Below are 22,303 nucleotides of genomic sequence, written 5' to 3' on the forward strand. Positions count from 1 at the left end.
TTAGAGATCACAGCCAGGACTTAATCATATATGGGTATAAATATATATGTTCTTTTAAATAAACATTTTTCTAAATTACAAAAACATTCCACGCTTAATGTAGAAAATTAGGACATTAGAAACTAAATAGGAAAAAAAAGCCACCTAAAACCTGATATAGCAATATAACTATAGGCATTGCCGAAAGGTAACCACTATTATTTTATGTGTATGTGTGTATTTGCATGTAGGGGTGGGGCTGAGAAGAGAAACTGGGCTGAATGTTATGAGAAGACAGGTTAGAAGATCTAATTGTGCATGATATGCTGTTAGGCTCCAAACAGAGTCAAATATTAATAGTTCCTACCATATTATAACAGTGTATAAAAAGGTACAAGGTATAGAAATAACAGAGCAAAAGCACCAAAGCATTATTGAACAGTAAAGTACCTGTTGTTGGATGGCATTGATCCTGCCACCATTAAACTGTCCCCCTCAGCCCCCTGATACCCTTACATCTCTCCTTCCCCAGTTTAAATTCCATGGTCACTCACATGCATACATCTTCGGTTCCCTTGGCCCTTCTTTCTCTTTGTTATAGTTGCTGGCAAAACAAATCCAGCCCTGGTTAAATCTGAAGTATCAGAAAAGTGTTTCCAGCTGTACTGACTGATCTCACTTTAAATTCGTGACCATAAATTCAGAGTGGGTCCTTAATGCTACCAATGAATCACACTATGTTTTCTTGGCCATTTACTCTCCTACTGTTGACTAAACATATGTGTTCCTTTCCCTTTCTCCAGCACCTCCTCCAGCTTTGCTCTCAATTTGTATCTTATTTTACTGAGAAAATTGAAGCCATCAATAATAATTCTACGTATTCTCATCTATCTGCATCTGAGTCTATCCTATTCCTCTGCCTTGTCTTCTGTTATTATGGATGAACTGTTCCTTGGCAAAGGCTAACTCTTTCACTCATGTACAGGATTCTTTTTCCCTTTTGTATACTCAACGACGTCACTCCAGAAATTTTCTGCTCTCACTCTCCTACTTTAACAATTTCTCCCTCTCCTCTGGATCTTTTCCATCAACACGCAAACATAGTATTATTCCTCCCATTTTCAAAAGATTTTCTCTTGACCCCAGGCCAAAAACCCTGAAGTTGGTCTTTATTCCCTTGTTTTCTCTCACCTCCCATGTAAACTCTAACAGCAAATCTTGTTATTTCTACCTTCATTATATATCCATAATTTGATTATTTCTTATCACCTCCATTGCTTCCATGCAGTCAAAGCCACCATGATTTCTTACCTCCTCCTCCTTTCAGGTATTCTGAGTGTAACAGCAGTATGGTGTGACACTTCTTTAGAAAGCTCAGTAGGGATTTAATGTTTTCAGATGAAAATAAATTTTTGATATGTACTGAGAAGTTTCCCTCAAGGCAGTTAATTTCTGGCCACTTCATGTAATCTTTCTCCAATAAGTGAAAAGAACTCAATCTATTTGGGGGGCGGAGGGACCAGTTAGGATTTTTATATAGCAAGAAAGTTAATTGAATTTAGGAACAGATGAGAAATTAAAATGTTGTTATAAAAACTTCATAAAGATTAGATACCAGCATATGGTAATAAGTGATGGTTATCTCAATGTTTAAAGTTAATTGACTTCTATCCTTCTGCTTAGAGAAGCAGCTTATCACATTGGTGGCGGGTTCAGCCTGATACTGGCTACGGTCAAAAAGACGTTTAAAATTCCTGTGCCAGGCCACTCAGTATTTTCACACTGTGTTAATATTTGACATTTGTATATTGTGCTGTTTTTATCTGCAAGGCTGGAAGGAAATTGGCGTCCAGTGTGACAAACTACTCAAAGGTTATAATTACAATGACAAGAGTGTTTGGTTTGCATATGTTCATGGTGGGATATGTGTTTCTTTATTCTCAGAGCTATAATAAATTTATTAACATGGCATTAGACCCCATCAGAAAATAATAAGGCTTATAAAGAAATTTGCCTGGTGTTAAAGAGCTTCATTGGACATTTAGCTCTGTTCTCCTCACTTATTTCATTTTCATAGTTTATAATACATTTTATGAAAATTAACCTCTGTAGAAATTGTCAAGAATAGCATTAAAACTTCTCATCTATTGGAGAAGGCTTTTGAAGGGACTTTTAAAAATTACTTAATGGACTATATCTTTTTGTCCTTTTGGGACTAAAAGATTAAATATACGGCTGATAATCCTTTTAGCTTATAAATATTTGAGGGCGCTAGAAGGTCATTTATATATTTAATTTTAATGACTTAGTTTTAATTTTTAAAAGGTAGCACTTAACGCATATGCTGATTATAACTATCACTAAACATTTAACTGTTTTATTTCCATTTTACTGATAGAAATGTTGATGAAGTTGAGTTATGGAAATTTGCCTTTATTAGAATGTTAGGCAAATTTAATATATTCAAGAAGTTCTTCCTTCTGAAGGTTATGATACATGGTATATAATGTCAGGCAACTGATAACTGTGTAACCATAAATTCTGATGGCTGAATGCTCAGATGAGTCTTAGATGGAATAGCCTGATCTGTGGCAGTGTGATGTGTAAGAACACATATCATCCCTATATTGTACATACAAAGTTTTTAAACAGAACAAAAATGTATTAACGGATTATAAATGAAAATAACATATTAGACCTTATAAGCTAGATTTGTGTCCCTGCCAGGAACAACCCTAACTTGAGACAAGAAATATTATGGGAAACCTTATGGCATACACAGATTAAATTACATTTGGGAGTGATCCCTAAACACTTGACTGTAGCATGGGTTACCAAACATTTTGGGGTACAGTACATGTATCCTAACTGTATTCAAGCAGTTAATACTCAATAACAACAATGCATCTGCTGGATTAAACACTGACCAGTGAAACAAAAGAGACCTATAGGTAGGTGAAATAGGAGCTGACCTGGCTATAATGGGAAAAGCTGAATTTACGTTTAATGAAGAGTGACTTTCAGAAAAGGATTACTAACTGAAATAGACAGATTATAAGGAAATCATCTTCCAAGAGGAGGGAAAAGAATGGGAATCCGCTTGGAAAGGTCATAAAGCTTTGACAAAATGATCACACAGATCTAACACATAATGCTAGGGAATGCTAGGAATCAATATTGGGGAAGAAAATATGTTCTAACACAACAGAGTCTATTAACTATTTTACTTTAAAGTGAGCCCTAAGTAGCCATGGGGGTAATGGCTTTTCATTTTTAGCTGTGAAAGCTCAGGCAGAGAATCTTTGAGACACATGCAGATCCCCAAATTCATGGATTTTTTTGATAAAATTGCAACTTGCACTGCTGATTTCTGGCTGATCTTGACCAAAGGATGGACCAAAATAAGGCTAGTAGGAATAGAACTAATACTGAATGGTACCCATGTACTCTCAGGGTAGGGAAATGGCCTTGCTGTACAAAGTTAACCATAACCTATAACTTTATAATAATGTAAGTTGAGACAAATGATTGGTTTTGTCCCCAGGTAACATGGAACATAGAAATGACAGAATAATTGCCACTGGAGACAGCATTTGTTTCTCATCGTATCTGGTATACGGGCAAAGGCTAATTCTTCTAGGAAGGTTTAATAAATATTTCTGTGACATTTCCGGATTTTGTTGTAACCAAACCAAACTGTACCATAACCATATTCTGATATGGTATAATACTGGTATTGTTAGTAAAATTCAACTATCTTATATAAACAAATCACATGCTAATCAAATTTATTTGAGAAATTGAACTAAAACTCCTCACAGTGTGATACCAAGGTAGAGTGACTGGCATGAAGAAGAATTAGAATGATTTAGTGGATTACTATATTGCATACCTCTTTGCAAATTTATCACAAAGTTCAAGTGGTCATAGATCAAAGGAATAAATTGATAATTAAATTGGTATAACAATGTAAAGATGCTTGTGACGGTCTTATAAACTGGATGAATTGTTCCTTTGAGCCTGTTTCTACTCCTTGTTGGCTTCTGCAAGTATTAGATATACTTATGTTGTTCATATGGCACCTTATATGTAAATGCTGTGCTAACTGAACAGTATATACGGTTGACCTTTAACAACTTGGGTTTCAACCACATGAATCCACTTATACATGGATATTCTTCCACTTCTGCCACCCCTGAGGCAGTAAGGCCAATATATCTTTTTCCTCCTTCCCAGCCTAGTGAATGTGGAGGAAGAACGATGCAGACCTTTGTGATGATCCATGTCCACTTAGTGAAGAGAAAATATATTTTCTCTCACACCTGTCATAGCAGCACTTTGGGAGGCCAAGGCAGGTGGACCACTTGAGCCCAGGAGTTTGAGACCAGCCTGTGCAACATGGCAAAACCCTGTCCCTGCAAATAATAGAAAAATTAGCTGGGCACAGTGACTGTGCACCTGTAGTCCCAGCTACTTGAGAGTCTGAGGTGGGAGAATCACTTGGGAGGCAGAGGTTACAGGAGCCGAGATCATACCACTACACTCCAGCCTGGGTGACAGTGAGACCCTGTCTTTAAATATATATATTGTTTTCTTCCTTATGATTTTCTTAATAACATTTTCTTTTCTCTACTTTATTGTACAAACACAGTGTATGATTTATATAACATACAACATACATATTAATTACTGTTTAGGTTATCAGTAAGGCTTCCAGACAACAGTAGACTATTAGTAGTTAATTTTGGAGGGAGTCAAAAGCTATACATGGAGTCTTGGCTGCATTGTGGTCAGTGCCCATAACTGCCATGTTGTTCAAGGGTCAACTGTATACTATATACAGTATACTGTATATAAATACTATGCTAACTGTATAGTTACTATATAGAAACTGTACTGATTACCATACTAACTGAAATGATAACATATAAATACCATACTAATAGTTACTGTACTGAAAGTTTTATTATAAAAAGGCTTTGACCAACAGAATGGATTGTGAGGAAAAAGGTAACATAACAGATGTAGTTGCTTACTCCTTGCATGTCCCCAAGGGAACCATGATTGCCCCTGGCCAACCTTGGGGATGTGGCTTTCAAAGTGTTCTTTATGTTAGCAATTGATAATTTCGTTATATGCACCTGGAACAATGCACCATGTTGTGCCAGCCTGTCAGAGTTGCTTTTCACAACAATCAAGATTGCTGATACCCTAGTTTCATTGTTGGGGTCCTGAGTTTCAGGCAACATAACCAGTTGCTAGAAGGATGCACCTAGTAAGCAGTCCCTTCATTTAAGTCTTGGACCCTAACACTCAAATTGGCTCACTGGGCAGAGATATGCCATACATTTCTGTAGTTTGCTGCCAGAGAGAAAGAGCACTCCTGTGTATTCTCAGATGAGAAGGGACTAGGCTACATTAATATTTTAAAATCTGTCCTTCAACTTAAAGCATTACTAAAAATTATCTAAACTATTTCTGGTTACATTAAGTTTTCTCTACTCCACAGTACACGAAAATAGCTGGAATTAAGTACCTGCACACTGTACCACTATCAACATATATACATTTGTGGTTGATATGCTTACATGTATGTATCCATTTCTGCCTACATTTTAGAGTAGTTCAGGGTTTTTTACAGAAATCATGAGAATTTCCACTCTTGAATATGAAGAGCAGATTAAATCCTTGTCTAAATGGGACTTCGTTTTATAGTCTTTCTTCTGACTTTCTCACTAAACAAAAGAAAGCTTGTATAACGGTCTCAGGATTTTTATATATTCACTTACTCTAATTTTATATTTATATCACTAATTCTTTTTCCAGCTTTATTGAAGTATAATTGACAAATAAAATTTGTATATATTCAAGGTGTACAATGGGTTGATTTGATATACATATTAATTGTAAAATGATTAACATAAATTAATTAACACATCTATCCACACTACAGTGGGTGAGGATGCTTAAGATCTACCCTCTTAGCAAATTTCAAGAAAACTATGCTATATATTAGATCCTCAGGATCTATTCATCTAAAATTTTGAACTAGAAGCAGAAAACAGAGAAGTGGTTGCTGGGGTGGGGGTGTGTGTTGAGGAAATGGGGAGATGTTGGTCAAAGGATACAAACTTACAGTTATACCACAAATTCTAAAGGGTGTTAATCGCATTTCTTCAAAAAAATGCTATAATCTGAGCTCTAACCTATCTACTGAGTGAAATTCCCCCTTTCTTCACAGTTCTTCCTTGTAGTGTATTTCCTTACACTGCCCACAGTGATGTTCTTCATGGGTGTGGTCTGCACTCTTATTTATCCTCTCATCTGTAGTCCCATAGATTTATAGGAAGCTTTTTCATAGCCTGCACCTCCTCTTACCTGTAGGAGTACTTTCAGTCAAATATTACGGATAAGCTTGTGTTGAATAAAATGGATTTCTTTCAGTTTTCATATACTTACACAGCCACATGACTCAAACTTCTATTTTGTTCCTAGGAATATATCTGAGAAAAAGAATCCTCTTACTGTAATTCTTGATCTTAAATATCTGTGTTAAAACTCTAAGCCAATTTTTTATGAAAATCTTTATTTTTAAAATATGGTGACTTAAGTACAGAAAAATCAAATTTGCTTGTATCTCTCTCCTGTCAAGTAATTAGGTTTGACTACATACTTAATACTATTCATGTGGGTTTCAGTTAAGCTAAAAGCTGAATGCCCTGGAAACAAAAATGAGGCTGACAAATCACCAGACTGAAACTTGTATTTTACCTATTTGAATATAAATACACCAATGAACTGGGTAGAATATCTCTGCATTCACTATAATTTCAAAATTGAACATTGTAATAAAGAATGATAATTGGTTTGACACTTCATCTTCAACCCCAATAAATTCCCATTCAGAACCAAAAAAAAGACCCTTATAATCGAGATTCTTCAGTAAGTAGAGTGAATGCAGCTTTTGATTAGTCAGAATAGCCACATTAAGCTTCTGTTAAAAAAAATTGGCCAACAACCAGCTTTGAATCAGTCTTCCATTCTACTGCCAAATATTCTTAGACCAGGTATCTCTTAGGATTAAAGACAAGGAGGGGAAAGGTGAAAGGCAGTTGACATAATGTACTTGCTTTTTTAAATTCCCTAAATCACGGTAAGTAGCCAATTTGAGAAGAATTTTAAGATTGGATAATTGCTTGCTTTGAATGGGTTTTTTAATTTTTTTCATTTGTCTTCTTCACAAGGAATGTGAAGCCTTTTTAAAGGCTTCTTTGCATTACACAATGGAGGCAGTGTACAATAGTGGCGAGATCATGGGCTTTAAAGTCACATAGAACCTAAGCTTGAATTGAATTACAGCTCTGAAACTAACCAGCTGTCTGGACTTTAGTCAAGCTTCTGAACCTTACTTTTCTTGTCTATAAAACTTGGATATCAAAATAGCCATTTCACAATGTTGTTAATTATTAAACAAGATGGCACATGTAAAAAGCTTAGAACCTGACACATGGTAAAGGCTCAATTAATGTTTAAACCTTTCTTTTCTCAAACTTAATAGAGTAGAGGATTTTAATAATTGAAATAAGTGTCTCACATGAGAAAATCAAGAAAGTCTGTTTATATTTTCTAAATTCAGAAAATAGTTTTTGAGCAAACTCTAGCAACTAGGGAATTTTTTTCTAAGTGACTAAGGCCCAGACCTCCAGCTACTCACAATCTAATAGGACAGAAAGGAACATTGATAATACAATTACTGAACAAGATAAGAGGTGGAAGCAATGTATTATTGGAATTTATAAACTAAGGTAATTCTGATCAGGTAGCAAGGCATTAGAAAAGGGGAAAGTATCCAATGTAATTTGTATAATCAGATACATTCTTGAAATTCTGTTTAAGGAGTAAGATAAATTACAGTCCACATGGGGCATATTGTCTTTAAATGTCGAGGTATATTTGGGCAAAAGTTGACATAATGTTGTTCAAACATATGTATTGAATATAATCTACTCAGTCCTAATACTATTCTCATATTTCAGTTTTTTAGAGGGAGGCATGCATCTCAGAACTCTTGCTATCAGTGTCATAGTGAAATATCATGAGTACTATCTTGAATATCTTAAGGCAGTTTTGGGAGTGACTTGCTTTTAAGCTCTAAAAATACAGTTGGTGCTTTTTACTAAAATCACTTGTCTTGCATCCATATTTAAAGAAAGTATCTTTTCTTTATATAAGCCCAGAAGGAGCTATTGAAATATTTAAATTTTTCTTTTAAACACAGTTTTATTCTGAGGCTGCTTTGTTAACCATTAGTTTATGCTATGCTGCAAATATTTTAGAGATCCTTTATAATTAAGTCTCTTGCCTAGTGTCTTCTGGCGTTTTGGATTTGGCCCTATTTTTTTTGTGTGTGTTCTCCCCCCACCATCATTTTCTTGCATTGATCTTAATGCAAGTTCTACTGTTCTCCTGGGCATAGACTCAGACATTACATACAAAGTTTCCCTTTGACCCCACACTTCAAATTAATCAGCATTATAGTCTTGGCTATAATTAAGAAAGTTATATATTCGACATTAATTCCTAATAAATTGATAAGCGTTAACACTGGAGCTTAAGACATTTATATTGTATTGAAAGGAATATTTTGCAATTAGAAATCAGACTATATAGACTGAATAAAGTAAACACCCTAGAGAGTTATCACTTCCTTATGAGAGCTTTCCCCTAACTGTGTTATGCAGCTTGTTGCCTAAACCTAAATTAGAATTGCTTTCAGGACAAAGGACAAAATGATTGTGAAAGACATCATCAACTATGTTACATTTTTTCCCTTTTCTTCTTGCTGGCTCTATTTTTTCTCATTTGCATTTTTCTCCTCTCAATATCTAACTGACTCATGATTTTTGCGAAAAGAAAGTAGTGAAGTGTAGGTGTCTGGGCCGGGGCCAGGACCCTGTAGGTATACAGGTGGAAGGATTGCCACAGTTTGACAGACCCGAGAATCCAGGAGCTTGAAAAACGTCGAAAGACAGCAGAGTTATGCATGGTTATATTGTAATGGACTCTTAGAATATGAAGAGCAGAGTTCCAGTACCAGTTCTATTATTTAGATGCTGCATTCCCTTTTGGATAAGTTATTTCATGTTTTCAACCCTTCACTTGCACATCTCTAAAATGAGGATATTGCCTTCTTCTGGGGGTTGCTGTGAGGATTAAATGAGGTAATGGATAACAAAAAATTATTTTAAATTGTATAACAACTGTATATTGTAAGGAAGTGATAGTACTAGCTTGCTGTTCCAAGCTTCAGTCAAAACAGATAGCTGACTTGATGTAACTCTGGGTTTCAGTGGAGCTGACACTAGCTCTGATATTTCCAGCAAGACATTTGTCCTCTTTGAGCATCAGTTTTCTTCTCTGTCTGATTAGATGTCGGGCTTGGTAATCTAAAGATCCTAAGTGTGCCTTTGCTCACTGTCACTCTATTATTATCTTGCAAGTAACAAAATAGAAGGGAAGATATTTGTGCTGAAATTAAGTCTCATCATAGAATTCTTTTAATTCCCAATTATGTTCCAAAATGGGAGTTAAAGTGCCTTGATTAGCACCTCTTTTCCTTCTTAGGATCTAGGCCTTCCTATTCACTGTTTCTATTAAGCGTATTTGCGTGTCAGGTAATATTCTGAGAGGTTTCTGCTTTTCCTGTGAGAGCAAAGACATACTTTGGCTACTATTCTCCTTGGCATTAAGCTAAATACCTTTCACAAAATGATATCTTATATAGGAGACAGTTTTGGGCATTAAGGAGACTCTTTACATACTGATACTTACAGATTATTACATTCCAAAATATATTTGCTACAAGTATTTGTAGCATTTGTAGCAAATATATTTTGGCAAGTAAGTGTTATGCTTATTGATGAATGGTAGTTTACATTTTTATGTAATAAACATTTTCTTGAGTGTCTGCTATAAGCCAGACATTATACTAAATACTTACATTATCTCTAATTTTCATGTAACTTAAATGTCACTTGGGGCTGGGAGTACATAAGGGAAGGAAGTTGCTTACGTTCTCACAATGGTCTCTGGTTCTGCAGGTCTACTTTTTGCCAAATTTCTAAGTGTGTTCATTTTACAGTTCAAAATAGGAAGATCACTTATCATGCCATGCTGCACATGCTACCATTATATTCCACACATGTATTAGTTGGGTTTGCGTTGCTGTAAAGGAATACATGAGGCTGGATAGTTTATTAAAAAAAAAAGAGGTTGATTTGCCTCATGGTTCTGCAGGATATACAAGAAGCTTGGTGCCAACCTCTGCTTCTGGTGAAAACCTTAGGAAGCTACCTATCATGGCTGAAAGCAAGGGGGAGCACATGTGTCACATGGTAAGAGAGGAAGCAAGAGAGAAGGAGCAGGTTCCAGGCTCTTTTAAACAACCAGTGTGAACTAACTGAGAACACACTCATTACCACAAGGACAGTACTGAGCTCTTCATGAGAGATCTTACTCTGTAACCCAAATACCTTCCACCATGCCCCACCTCCAACATTGGGGATCAAACGTCAATGAGATTTGGAGGGAACAAATATTCACCATATCAACACAGTATCTAACGAGTGTGATACTTAGCCTCTACTTCAATTTATATGTATATTATTTTCCCTTGAGGCATTCATGTACGTAGTAGACGTTAGTGAAGGGGAATGAAGTATTTGCAGCATCACAAATAACTTCAAATTAACACCAAATACCTCACCAAATATTACCTGGGATGTCTTTCATGGATTCCTCTCTTTATAGTCTTTCCCTCTCCTGGTAGATTCTTCCCACACCCTGACTTCACTTCTGACTCAATTATCAATGACATTTTACTTCTTATTCCATAAATGAGCCTGTGGCTTTGCTTTTGCATATCCAGACACATCTAGCAATATGCTCAGTGAAACAATAAAAGGCAACCACTTTCAAAATCCATCTTCTTCATAAAGCAATCACAGGTATAAACAGCAATATTTTTCTTAATATCAAACAGTGTAAAAGTTGGTACCACACTCATTTTGTAGATAAGTAAACAAACTCAAAGATTTAAATGACTTGTGCGGGGTTATTCATTGAGTAATGACAAAGTCAGATATTGAACCATTTGAATCCGAATCCTATAGACTTCCACCAAACAAGATAATTCAAAAAGGAAATTGGAAAAGATGCATGTTAATGTCCTCTGAGCTTGCAAATAGGAAGATTGCTTTGAAAATCCATAGCATTTGAATCCACTGGGGATGGGAGAAATGTACATTTCCCATTATGGTCCCAAAGTATTGTTTAAGAAAATAGGGAAGCATAGTAAGTGAAAAGTCTCAATAACTTGGAAAATCCTGCCTGATATCAGGTAAATGGGACATTTATTATGGCTAATTAACTTTTATCTTTAAAAATTCATTTGTACGTTGGCTTTTACTTGATAAATATTTATTGACCCTCTCTATCTTTTTCATCATACTTCTTTAAAAAAATAGTTTTTCTAATGCCAGCTATTTTTTTTACAGAGGCAATTAAAGGCAGATGCTAAAAAAGCTATTGGAAGGCTTCAACTACGCACACTGAAACAAGGAGACAAGGTGCATTCATGACTTTTAAATGCTATTTGTTTTAAAGCAGTGGTACCAAACCATGGTTCAGGCTAAATGTTCTTCCAAAGTATTATTTTATTGGCATTTATGAACCTTATTGACTTTTTATATGTATTTGATTCTACAAGTAGACTGAATAATGTCCCCCCAAAGATATTTAAAATATCTATTCCCTTGAATCTGTGAGTATTACCTTATATGGCAAAAGGACTTTGCAGATATGACTAAGTTAAGGGACCTGAGATGGGAAGATTATCCTGGGTTATCCAGGTGGATTTTAAATATAATCACGGTGTCCTTATAAGAGGGAGGGACAGGGATATTTGACCACAGCACGGTAAGGGCTGTGACAATGGAAGCAAGAGGTTGGGTGATACAAGGAAGAGGCTATGAGCTAAGGCATTCAGACAGCCTCGAGAGGCTAAGGTAAGAAGAGGGATTCTCCCCTGAAGCCTCCAGAAGGAGCACAGTATTGACAATGCCTTGATTATAGAGTTCTGATTTTCAGAACAGTAAGAGAATAAACTTGTGTTGTTTAAGCCACTGAGTTATGATAATTTGTTACAGCAACTACAGGAAACTCATACAATGCTTTAGTGTTACTTTGCTTGAACATTCATTTTCAGATTTAGGACAGTTGAAAACTACCATTGATGGGTAAAACATGTATTTCAAAAAAATAGCTGTAGAACTCATGGAAATAATAAACCATTGTAAATCTTACCAAAGCCGTGAAACTGCAAAAGACTAATGAAAGAGAGAGCTCAAAGAAGATCTAAATAAATGGAAACATATACCATGTTCATGGGTCAGAAGACTCGCTGTTGTTAAACTATCGGTGACCCACCAAACTAATGTATGGATTTGATGCAGTTGCAGTAAAAATCCTAGTGGAAATCTTTTATAAAAATTGACAAGCTGATTCTAAGCTTAGATGAAAATGCAAAAGAACTAGAATAAGCAAGACAATTTTGATAAAGAACAACTTTGGATGAGTCACACTGCCTGCTTTGCAGAATTATTTTAAAGTCACAGCAGTCAAGATAGTGTCCTATTGGAAAAAGAATAGACTTATAGATCAATGGAACAGAAGAGAGAGTCCAGAAATAAACCCATAATACACAGTCGATTGATTTTCCATAAAAGTGCAAAAGCAATTCGATAAAGAAAGGATAGCCTTTTCAGCAGGATAGCCAGTTGTTGGCTATCCATATGCAGTGATTGGAAATCCTTAAGCAAAAAAAAAAAAAAAAAAAACAGACAGACAAAAAAGAACTTCAATCCATTCTTCATACCCTATGTAAATATTAACTCAATAGATCATAGACCTTAACATAAAACCTAGAACTATGAAATCTTTAGAAGAAAACTTTAAAGAAAAATGTTTTCATGACTTGGGTGACAAACATTTCTTAGATATAACTCTAAAAACAAGTTCATAAAAGAAAAAAATGATACATTTGGCTTTGTCAAAATTAAGAATTTCTGCTCTTTGAAAGACACTTTTAAAAGAAGGAAAAGGTAAGGGACAAACTGAGAGAAAATGTTTGCAAATCATATGTCTGTTAAAGGACTGTACCAAGAATATATTAAAAAAACTCTCAAAACTCAACAGTAAGAAAACAACCAAATAGAAAATTGGCAAGCAAAACAGACAATTCACCAAAAAAATATGAATGGCAAATAAGCACATAAAAGATGTTAAACATAATTAATCGTTAAAGAAATACAAATTAAAGCCACAATGAAATACCATTCATTAGAATGGCTAAAATGCATACAACTGAAAATACCAAGAGCTGGCCAAGATTTGGGGCAACTGGTACTCTCATTCGTTTGCTGGTGAGAATGCAAAATATACAGCCGATTTGAAAATGTTTGGCAGTTCCTTATGAAGTTAAAAATACACTTACCATAGCACCTAGCAATCTCACTACTAGATATTTACTCTATGGGGGGGGGTGACATCTACGTTCACATAAAAACCTGTACACAACTGTTACAGCAGCTTTATTCATAGTTGTCAAAAACTGGAAAAAAGCCAAAAGTTGTTCAACTGGTAAATGGATAAACTGTGGTACATACATATCATGGAATACTATTTAGTGATAGAAGGGTGAGGGGAACCCCACTGATAAATACAGCATTATGGATGAATCTCAAATACATTACGCTAAGTTTAAAAAGCCAAACTCAAAAGCCAGAAAATGCATGATTCCATTTATATGACATTCTGGAAAAGCCTAAACTATAAAAATCAATCAGTGGTTGCCAGGAGCTGGGGATGAGAGGAAAGATTAACTGCCAAGAGTCTGGAGGAATTTGTTGGGAGTAATAGCACTATTCTATATCTTAATTGTGATAAGGATTAAGTGACTTTATATTTTTCAAAATGTGTAGAACTGTACACTGATGCTGGTGAACTAGTGAATTTTACTGTATGTGAATTGCACTTTATTTTTTAAATGAACAAAGTTACAGAACTTGTACAAATGATATTTTATGAATTCTAAAGTCAGGAAAATAGTTTAAATCAGTGATACATGTTTTTCTTTGTTTTGTTCCTCTATTACTTCACTTTGTTCTTTTATCTTTTTAAAGTCTTGATAATTTTAAATCACCTTTGAAAACTTTACAGTTACATAATCATTCAGTGATATGATGCTCTTCCTTTTATAGGAATTTAGGCTGGTTAAGTACATGTATGTTCTGATCTTGTTCTGTAGTTTAATGCATCTTTTCTTATCCATCAAAGTAACAATAACTGTTTGCTTGTAGGAAATTGGCCCTGATGGAGATAGCTGTGCTGTCTGTATTGAATTGTATAAACCAAATGATTTGGTACGCATCTTAACCTGCAAGTAAGTTTGATTTTCTTTTATATCTTCAATAAAAATAACTGACCCACAAAAATGATTGTGATGGAAGAAAACTATTGTGAATATTTCCAAATAGTAAAGAAAATGTTTATTTTTTAATTTATTTTCATTTAAATATAGAAGAATGGTTTATTTTTATTTTTATTTATTTCTGAATACCAATAAAGTTGGTATAAGTCTAATTGTAATCTGGCTTAATTTGTTCTAAACTAATTCCATAGAAAACTGAGAATGTAGCCAGCACAATTCATATATATATACATATGTATATGTATATATAATATATAATGTACATGTATACACATAAACATACATAATTTACATATATGCATAATATATACACATATGGATATAAGGATAGTACTGGATTATTTAATTTTCAATTTATTCTAATCCATTAAGAATAAAATAAACTTATGAGCATCTATTTGGAAGTGTTCATTCCTTAGTTTTTTTAATTATCCCTCTCTTGAAGTTTGTTCTTAACCCTCCTTCTCTTAGTTACTTAATACAATAGTGGTGCTCTTGGAACATATCACATTGCCTAAAGCATCAGTACTGTGTCATTGTACTCAATGTATTGGACTATATTATTGAGCATGACTATACCATTTAACAGGGAATTACAACTGTTTAAGATTTGAAATAATAAAGTCTTACGTCAGGTGGCATTCTAGACATTTTCAAATGAGTATTAAAAAGTATTTTTGGGGAGCTAGAGTAATGAAGCTTTTACATTTTAAAGTACTGTATTATGGAATTTCCAAATTTTGTTTCTGTGACTCCTTCATTGTATGAATAGTGTGTTTAAAAGAAAAGGCATCCATTCAAAGACTATATAAAATTATCCGTTAATATATATTAGGCAACGTGTTGCTACTTCACAACTGATAACTATGTATTTTTTCCTTCATTAGCCATATTTTCCATAAGACATGTGTTGACCCATGGCTGTTAGAACACAGGACTTGCCCCATGTGCAAATGTGACATACTCAAAGCTTTGGGAATTGAGGTAAACATTAATATGTTATTTATATGAAGAATATATGCCTGGGCTTTGGGAAAAATAACATCCTTATTTTTTAGTTATGTCATATGCCATACTTACAGTTTATGCTTAAACTGGGCATATTTATATCCTTTAGACAATGAGGTACCATCTTGGGCCACCTCCATTTTCCTTCTTCCTCCCTCTTTTCAAATGGACTCATTATTTGGTCAGAATTTGAAATGATAACCATATAAACTACCAACTTGGCATCACTCTTTCTATTTTTGTAATCTTTTACTGTTGCACAGTGACCAAACTTGTAGTTAAATAAGCATGCATAATTTGAGAAGGCATAATGAATGCTAAATTATAAGTTTATAGTTGGTAAATTTTTAAAAAGGCCTATTTTCAAGATACAACATACAGTTAAGCTCAGTTCTTACTTGGGAAGATACATAGATGACAGTGATTCTCACTTTCCATAGGGGACAGCATGATGTTATTTTAGGGCCTAACTTGTACCTGGCATTATTTTATAAAGTGCTGGGATCACCCAAATGAACATATCAGATGAGAGTGCACTCTGCCTGTAGCATCTTTCACCCCATTTGTGGACCTAGTTACTCTGTTTCGACTGGGGCTAGCAAGAGACTTTTGTGATCATCAGAAGAGATCACAGGTCTTAAAGGTTAAGAAATAGTGCTCCAGTGAATGACCTATAAATAAACTTTGAAGTGATATGTCGAGGAAAAGCATGTACAGTGAGAGGCTTTTAATTTGTTCAAATGCTCTTTAAAGGTGGATGTTGAAGATGGTTCAGTGTCTTTACAAGTCCCTGTATCCAATGAAACATCCAATAGTGCCTCCTCCCATGAAGAGGATAATCGCAGTGAGACCGCATCATCTGGATATGCTTCAGTACAGGGAGCAGATGAACCGCCTCTGGAGGAACACGTGCAATCAACAAGTAAGCATCATACTAAGGGTTAATGAGTGCGCTACAAACAATCTATTGTGGATCATATGCCTGTATAGTACTCTTGCTTTTTAGCATTTGTTCCATTCAGCCATTATCATAGTCCAGGTTTTTTCCACTTAAAATAATGCCATGAAGGATACACCCCTGCCTTAACATATATATATATATATATATATATATTCAAATGTATTTGAAATAGATAAAATGCATCAGAGTGGGGCTTATTTACAAAAGAAAGATTTATTGGAAAGCTTCTCTCTGATTCATTTTAAATCTCGGCTTATTAACTACTTACAGAGAGTAAGGAGAAAATTTAAACTTTAGAAGCCATTGTTTATTGCAGATAAAGCAGAAATTAAGATAAAGGAGTTCTGAAATGATAAAATAGAATTCAATTTACAAATGCTTGATTTATACCCAGCTTCTCCAGAACCCATGTTTTGCAAATAGAATCCTAAGGATGGTATGTGCTGCCACCTATTGACTATTTATCGTGAAATGAAAAAATTGTTAGAAACTAAAATTGAATAGATCATTTTCAAAATTCATATGATTTAGTATTGCTACTTAGTAATTTTATGCCAAATGAGAAATTTGAGGGAGTTTCGTTTTTTCCTAAAAGGATACAACTCCTATAAAAATTATTTTCCCTTAACCTCAATCTTTTTCATGTTTTTTGTTGGTTTGAAAGTCTTCTCTCAATCCTCATTTTGAGATCATTTAGTTCTAGCATAAAAGTAAAACAAAAACTGATTGTCGAGATGACTTATGAAACTTTTAGCTTCCTGTGATATAAACCTTTGTCCTCTGTAGGCTTATCAGTTCCATAGATACCACGTCTGAAGATATCACAATAAATATAAACATGCAAAGGCAAACTTTGTATTTCTTGTATCTAATCTTTACACATTCCCTTGAATATAAACTAGTTGTATCTTAACAATCTGTTAATTATTCTACCTGTAATAATCATTTTCTGTTTGCCCCAGATGATCTTGTACTCTCATAATTGTGTGGTAATAGAATTCAGTAAAGATAAAAGAGAGTGTACAAGATAATGTATTGCTAGTCTTGTAAAAACCAAAATACCAATCTACTCTTTTTGTGTTCTATTCATCTGTGGGTAGGGGTGGGGTGGGGGAAAGAGGTAAGCACGACAGATTTTGCAGAGATTTAAAAAGCAAATGAAATAATGATCCATGTTTTTCCTCCTGTATTCTTAAACTGAATGATAGTAATATTCACCCAGCTGTCCCAAACCAGAAACTAGGGACATCCCAAATTCTTCCCACTTCCCCTTCCTATTGATTCAACATCTGTGTTCTCAACGCTGTCCGCTAATTTCCAACCTTAATTCCACAGTCATAGTTTGAGCCACTATCTTCTCTCTGCTTATTCCTTCCATTCTGATTCACCCAAGAAATTAGGGGAGCCCAGGATAATTCCTGTTTCTTCTTTAAGACTCACACCTCTTTGAGAAGCCTCTCTTGACTAGATGTGATGAACTCTACAATTGGTTTCCACAGAACTTCAATCATTGCACTTATAACACTGAATTTTATTAAAACTTTTAAGGTTCCTTTGAGTAATGACAGTGTCTTGTATTCACTGTTGTCTATCCAGGACCTAGCACATAGTTGATACTCAAATTTGTGTTGAATGAATGACCACTTAAACCAGATTTCATTTTGTCTCTGATTACATATTACTAATTTAAAAATCTTGTGTATTAGCCATTGATTTTTATGGTGATAGTTGATTTGCATAACTTTGCAAATACATATAGTTCATGTCTGTATGTCACATCATTGGGCTAAGTTCTATTAGAGCACTGGTTTTCAAACTTAAGTACTCATTGAGTCACCTGGAGGGCTGATTAAAACAGAGAGATCACCACCAGAGTTTCTGACTCAGTGGGTCTTGGGTGGGTCTTGGTTGGTGCCTAGGAATTTTCATTTCTAACTTCAAAGCTTTTAAAGGCCATAAGTACTCTTATTTTCTTTTCTGTTGGTTGCTTTACAACCTTTTACAACACTTTTAGCTACCGTTTGTAGGCTGGAGTTTGCTGGACCCTAGGTTAAAATCTATTTTAACCTTGTACTCTCCCTGTCCTAGCCCTAGAATCAGCCATTTCTTCAGGAGGCCTTTTACTGGAAAATGGTATTGCAAAACCAGGATCTGAGCACTAGGCATGTTTATTGTTATGTGGGTGTCATTGCTATTGGCCTTTTTAATGAACAAGACTAGAAAGTATATGCGTTTATTCTCACAAATATACACACATATATACATTATTTTCTCCATCATCTATCTGAAAAACAATGACCTTATACTAATACATCTGATTCTGATCTAATACCGCAGAGTTCATTCTAGCCTCCACCTTTATTTATGTGTAACTCCTTTCTCTGACAGTGAAAGGAGAAAGGCTCTTCTGATCCACAGTATATTTACTTATTTGTTCAATTAGAGAATATACGTAAAATAGTTTCAGTGTTGCTAACACATACCCCTGTGCAAAACAATTTCACTAACTAGCGTACAATTTTTTTTCTGTTTTTTTCCTTATAGGTTACAGTCAAAATACTGTATTCCAAAGTTATTTAAGTTTAGCTGTTTTCTTCCCCATTCTCTTCATGTGGTTATGTATTTCATTTATAATACAATTAAGTTCATTTATGACTGTTTTTATTCAATTTTGGGCATCCCTCCAACTTCCTGGTTGATGTTTTAAAAATCTATCTCTATTTATGTTTATGAAGAAGCATTGGTCATTTTTTAAGTGCCCAGGTGATTGAAATGTATAGCCAGATTTAACAGCTTATTATATTTACGGTAAGGAAGAAGTAGAAGCCATAATTTTTGCTCTTAGGAAGGCTATAATCTAGGTAGAAATAAGCACACATATGTGAATCAAAAAAGGATCAATTATAAATCAATGTAATAATGCCATATCTACTTTATGTGAGATTTAGCATAAATTATGTAATTACTAAAGGTACAGGGAATGAGTATGATAATCAGAGTATGATGAAATTAAATAAGGAAGACTTCTTGGAAATAAATGTTGAATTTTGTCTTAAAAGAACAGAGGGATAAAATCATCCTAAAATTGCTATTTCTTTTTAAAGATGAAAATCTACAGCTGGTTAACCATGAAGCAAATTCTGTGGCAGTGGATGTTGTCCCTCATGTTGACAACCCAACCTTTGAAGAAGATGAAACTCCTGATCAAGAGACTGCTGTTCGAGAAATTAAATCTTAAAATCTGTGTCAATAGAAAACTTGAACCATTAGTAATAACAGAACTGCCAATCAGGGCCTAGTTTACTATTAATGAACTGGATAAATTTAATAAAATAAGAGTGATACTGAAAGTGCTCAGATGACTAATATGCTATAGTTAAATGGCTTAAAATATTTAACCTATTAACTTTTTTCCACTAATTCATTATAATGTTTTTCATAGGCAAGTTTCCTCTCAATAGTGATAGCAACATTTTTAGACATTCAAAACTGTCTTCAAGAAGTCACATTTTTCATTTATAACAATTTTCTTATAAAAACATATTGCTTTTAAAATGTGGAGTAGCTGTGATCACTTTATTTTATGATAGTATCTTAATGAAAAATACTACTACTTTAGCTTGGGCTATATGTGTCAGGGTTTTTCTCCAGGTGCTTATATTGATCTGGAATTGTAATGTAAAAAAGCAATGCAAACTTAGGCTAGTGCTTCATGAAATGCCTATTTAAGCTACTTTAAGTTAATAGAACAAGTTTAAAGCAAAATATTCATTTTAACTTTTTGTTGTTTTCAAAATTAGGCTAAATGTGCTTCATGTGAGTGTCAACCATAGCTTCTCAGAGATTATGGGCTGAATTGATAGGTATATTAATGACACCAATTCGACACAAGATTAGACAAAAAGGTTCCTTACAAAAACACTGTGTAGCTATTTCTCAAACTTGTGGGATTTTTCAAAAGCACAGTATATGAATCATACTATTTGACAATGGTAATGACAGAGTAAGTAACACTAATATTGGTCATTGATCTTTGTGCATGAATTAGTCTACAGAAAAATATTCTGTAAAATTAGTTGTTGAAAATGATTTCCAAGCAATGTTACTTTGAAAATTGAGTTTATGTTTGACCTAAGTGGGCTAAAATTACATTATATAAACTAAAATTCTGTCCATGTAGCTATAAATTTTGTGAATGCATTTTATTGGTGTTTGAAAAAGAAGGTGGGGGGGGAGAATTCCAGGTGCCTTATATAAAGTTTGAAGCTTCATCCACCAAAGTTAAATATAGCTATTTAAAAATGCACTTTATTTGTACTCTTTGTGGCTTATCTTTTGTTTTAGAGTTTTGTTCAAATTCTAGCAGAATTTAGGCAAAAATAAAACAGATATGTATTTTTGTTTGCTGAATGGATGAAACCATTGCATTCTTGTACACTGATTCGAAATGCTGTAAATATGTCCCGATTTGTATTGATTCTCTTTCAATATAAAATGTAAATAAAATATTCCAATAAAAGCTTGTGTCTGGTGTTAGTTTAACTGTCTATATTGGGATGTTTCTTGTTTCACTATAAAGGAGTACCTGAGACTAGGTAATTTATAAAGAAAGCAGGATTAATTGGCTCATGGTTTTGTAGGCTGTATAGGAAACATGGGGCCAACACCTGTTCCACTTCTGGTAAGGGCCTCAGGAAGTTTACAATCATGACAGAAGGCTAAGTGGAAGCAAACACATCACATGGCAAAAGCAGGAGGAAGAGAGAGAGAAGCAAGAGGTCCCAGATTCTTAAACAAGCATATCTTGCATGAACTGAGTGAGAACTCACTTATTACCAAGAGGATGATGCTAAATCATTCATGAGGGATCAATCTCCATTATCCAATCACCCCCACCTGGCCTTACCTCCAACATTAAGAATCACATATCAACATGAGATTTGGAAGGGACAAATGTCCAAACCCTATCACTGTCATATGCTAACTTATCACATATAATATGCTTGGATCTGGGAGGGAATAAAATGGTTGGATGTAAATGGTCATTTATATATTTGATCAATAAACACTAAAACTTTAGCATGATATATTTACATATTACATAGAGAGGAATGGATGCCATTGTGGTATCATTCAACTTACCATGAATTATTGTTAAATGTCAGCAAGGTAAACAAGAGGTTGACCAGTAATAATATAATATTAAAATAGACCTTGATGCCAGTCCATCTTCATGCTTTAAAGTTTTTCTTCAGCCTTCTCTTTGGTAGTATGATTGTTAGGATGCTATTAATATATTAAGTGCATCTTTCTTTTGTCAAGCATGTTAAGGATACAAACATGCTTGGAACACCTCAGCACTAGGATTATCAAAACAGGTACATGTTTCTTATGTGGTGACATGCCGGGGACGGGGGTGGATGTGTAATGCCTATATTCTTCCCCTATATTCTTAGAGAGTTAACCTCTTTTCAAGTTTTGTGGGACTTCTTTTGGGGCATTTTTAATGTTTTTTTTTAATTTTTAACAGCTGTACTGAAGTATAATTTACATAATTTGCCCATTTTAAATATATAATTGGAATATGTTTAGCAAATATGTAGAGCTGTACAACTATACCACAATCCAGTTTTAAAATATTCCATCAATCCAAAATATTCTCCCATGCCCACTTGCAGTCAGTTTCCCCTCCCATTCCCAGCCTCACACCACCACCAATCTGCTTTCTGTCTCTATAGATTTGTCTATTTTGGATATTTCATATAAATGGAATCATAAATCATGTGGCCTTTTGTGACTGGCTTCTT

General features: G+C 34.5%; 1 protein-coding gene across 2 annotated transcripts in view; it reads left to right on the forward strand.

Moving 5' to 3' along the window:
• RNF128 (ring finger protein 128) overlaps window positions 1-21,015 on the forward strand; it is a 91,213-nt gene extending 70,198 nt beyond the window's left edge. For both annotated transcript variants that reach the window (XM_008989720.5, XM_002763145.6), the window contains exons 3-7: window positions 11,535-11,606; window positions 14,397-14,479; window positions 15,415-15,511; window positions 16,289-16,457; window positions 19,601-21,015. In XM_008989720.5, the coding sequence (XP_008987968.1) occupies window positions 11,535-11,606; window positions 14,397-14,479; window positions 15,415-15,511; window positions 16,289-16,457; window positions 19,601-19,734 (555 nt within the window). In that variant the 3' untranslated portion in view covers window positions 19,735-21,015. The remainder of the gene's footprint in view (window positions 1-11,534; window positions 11,607-14,396; window positions 14,480-15,414; window positions 15,512-16,288; window positions 16,458-19,600) is intronic.
• Window positions 21,016-22,303: the final 1,288 nt, after the last annotated feature.

This window comes from Callithrix jacchus, chromosome X (assembly GCF_049354715.1).
Source record: "Callithrix jacchus isolate 240 chromosome X, calJac240_pri, whole genome shotgun sequence".
NCBI classification, from domain to species: domain Eukaryota; kingdom Metazoa; phylum Chordata; class Mammalia; order Primates; family Cebidae; genus Callithrix; species Callithrix jacchus.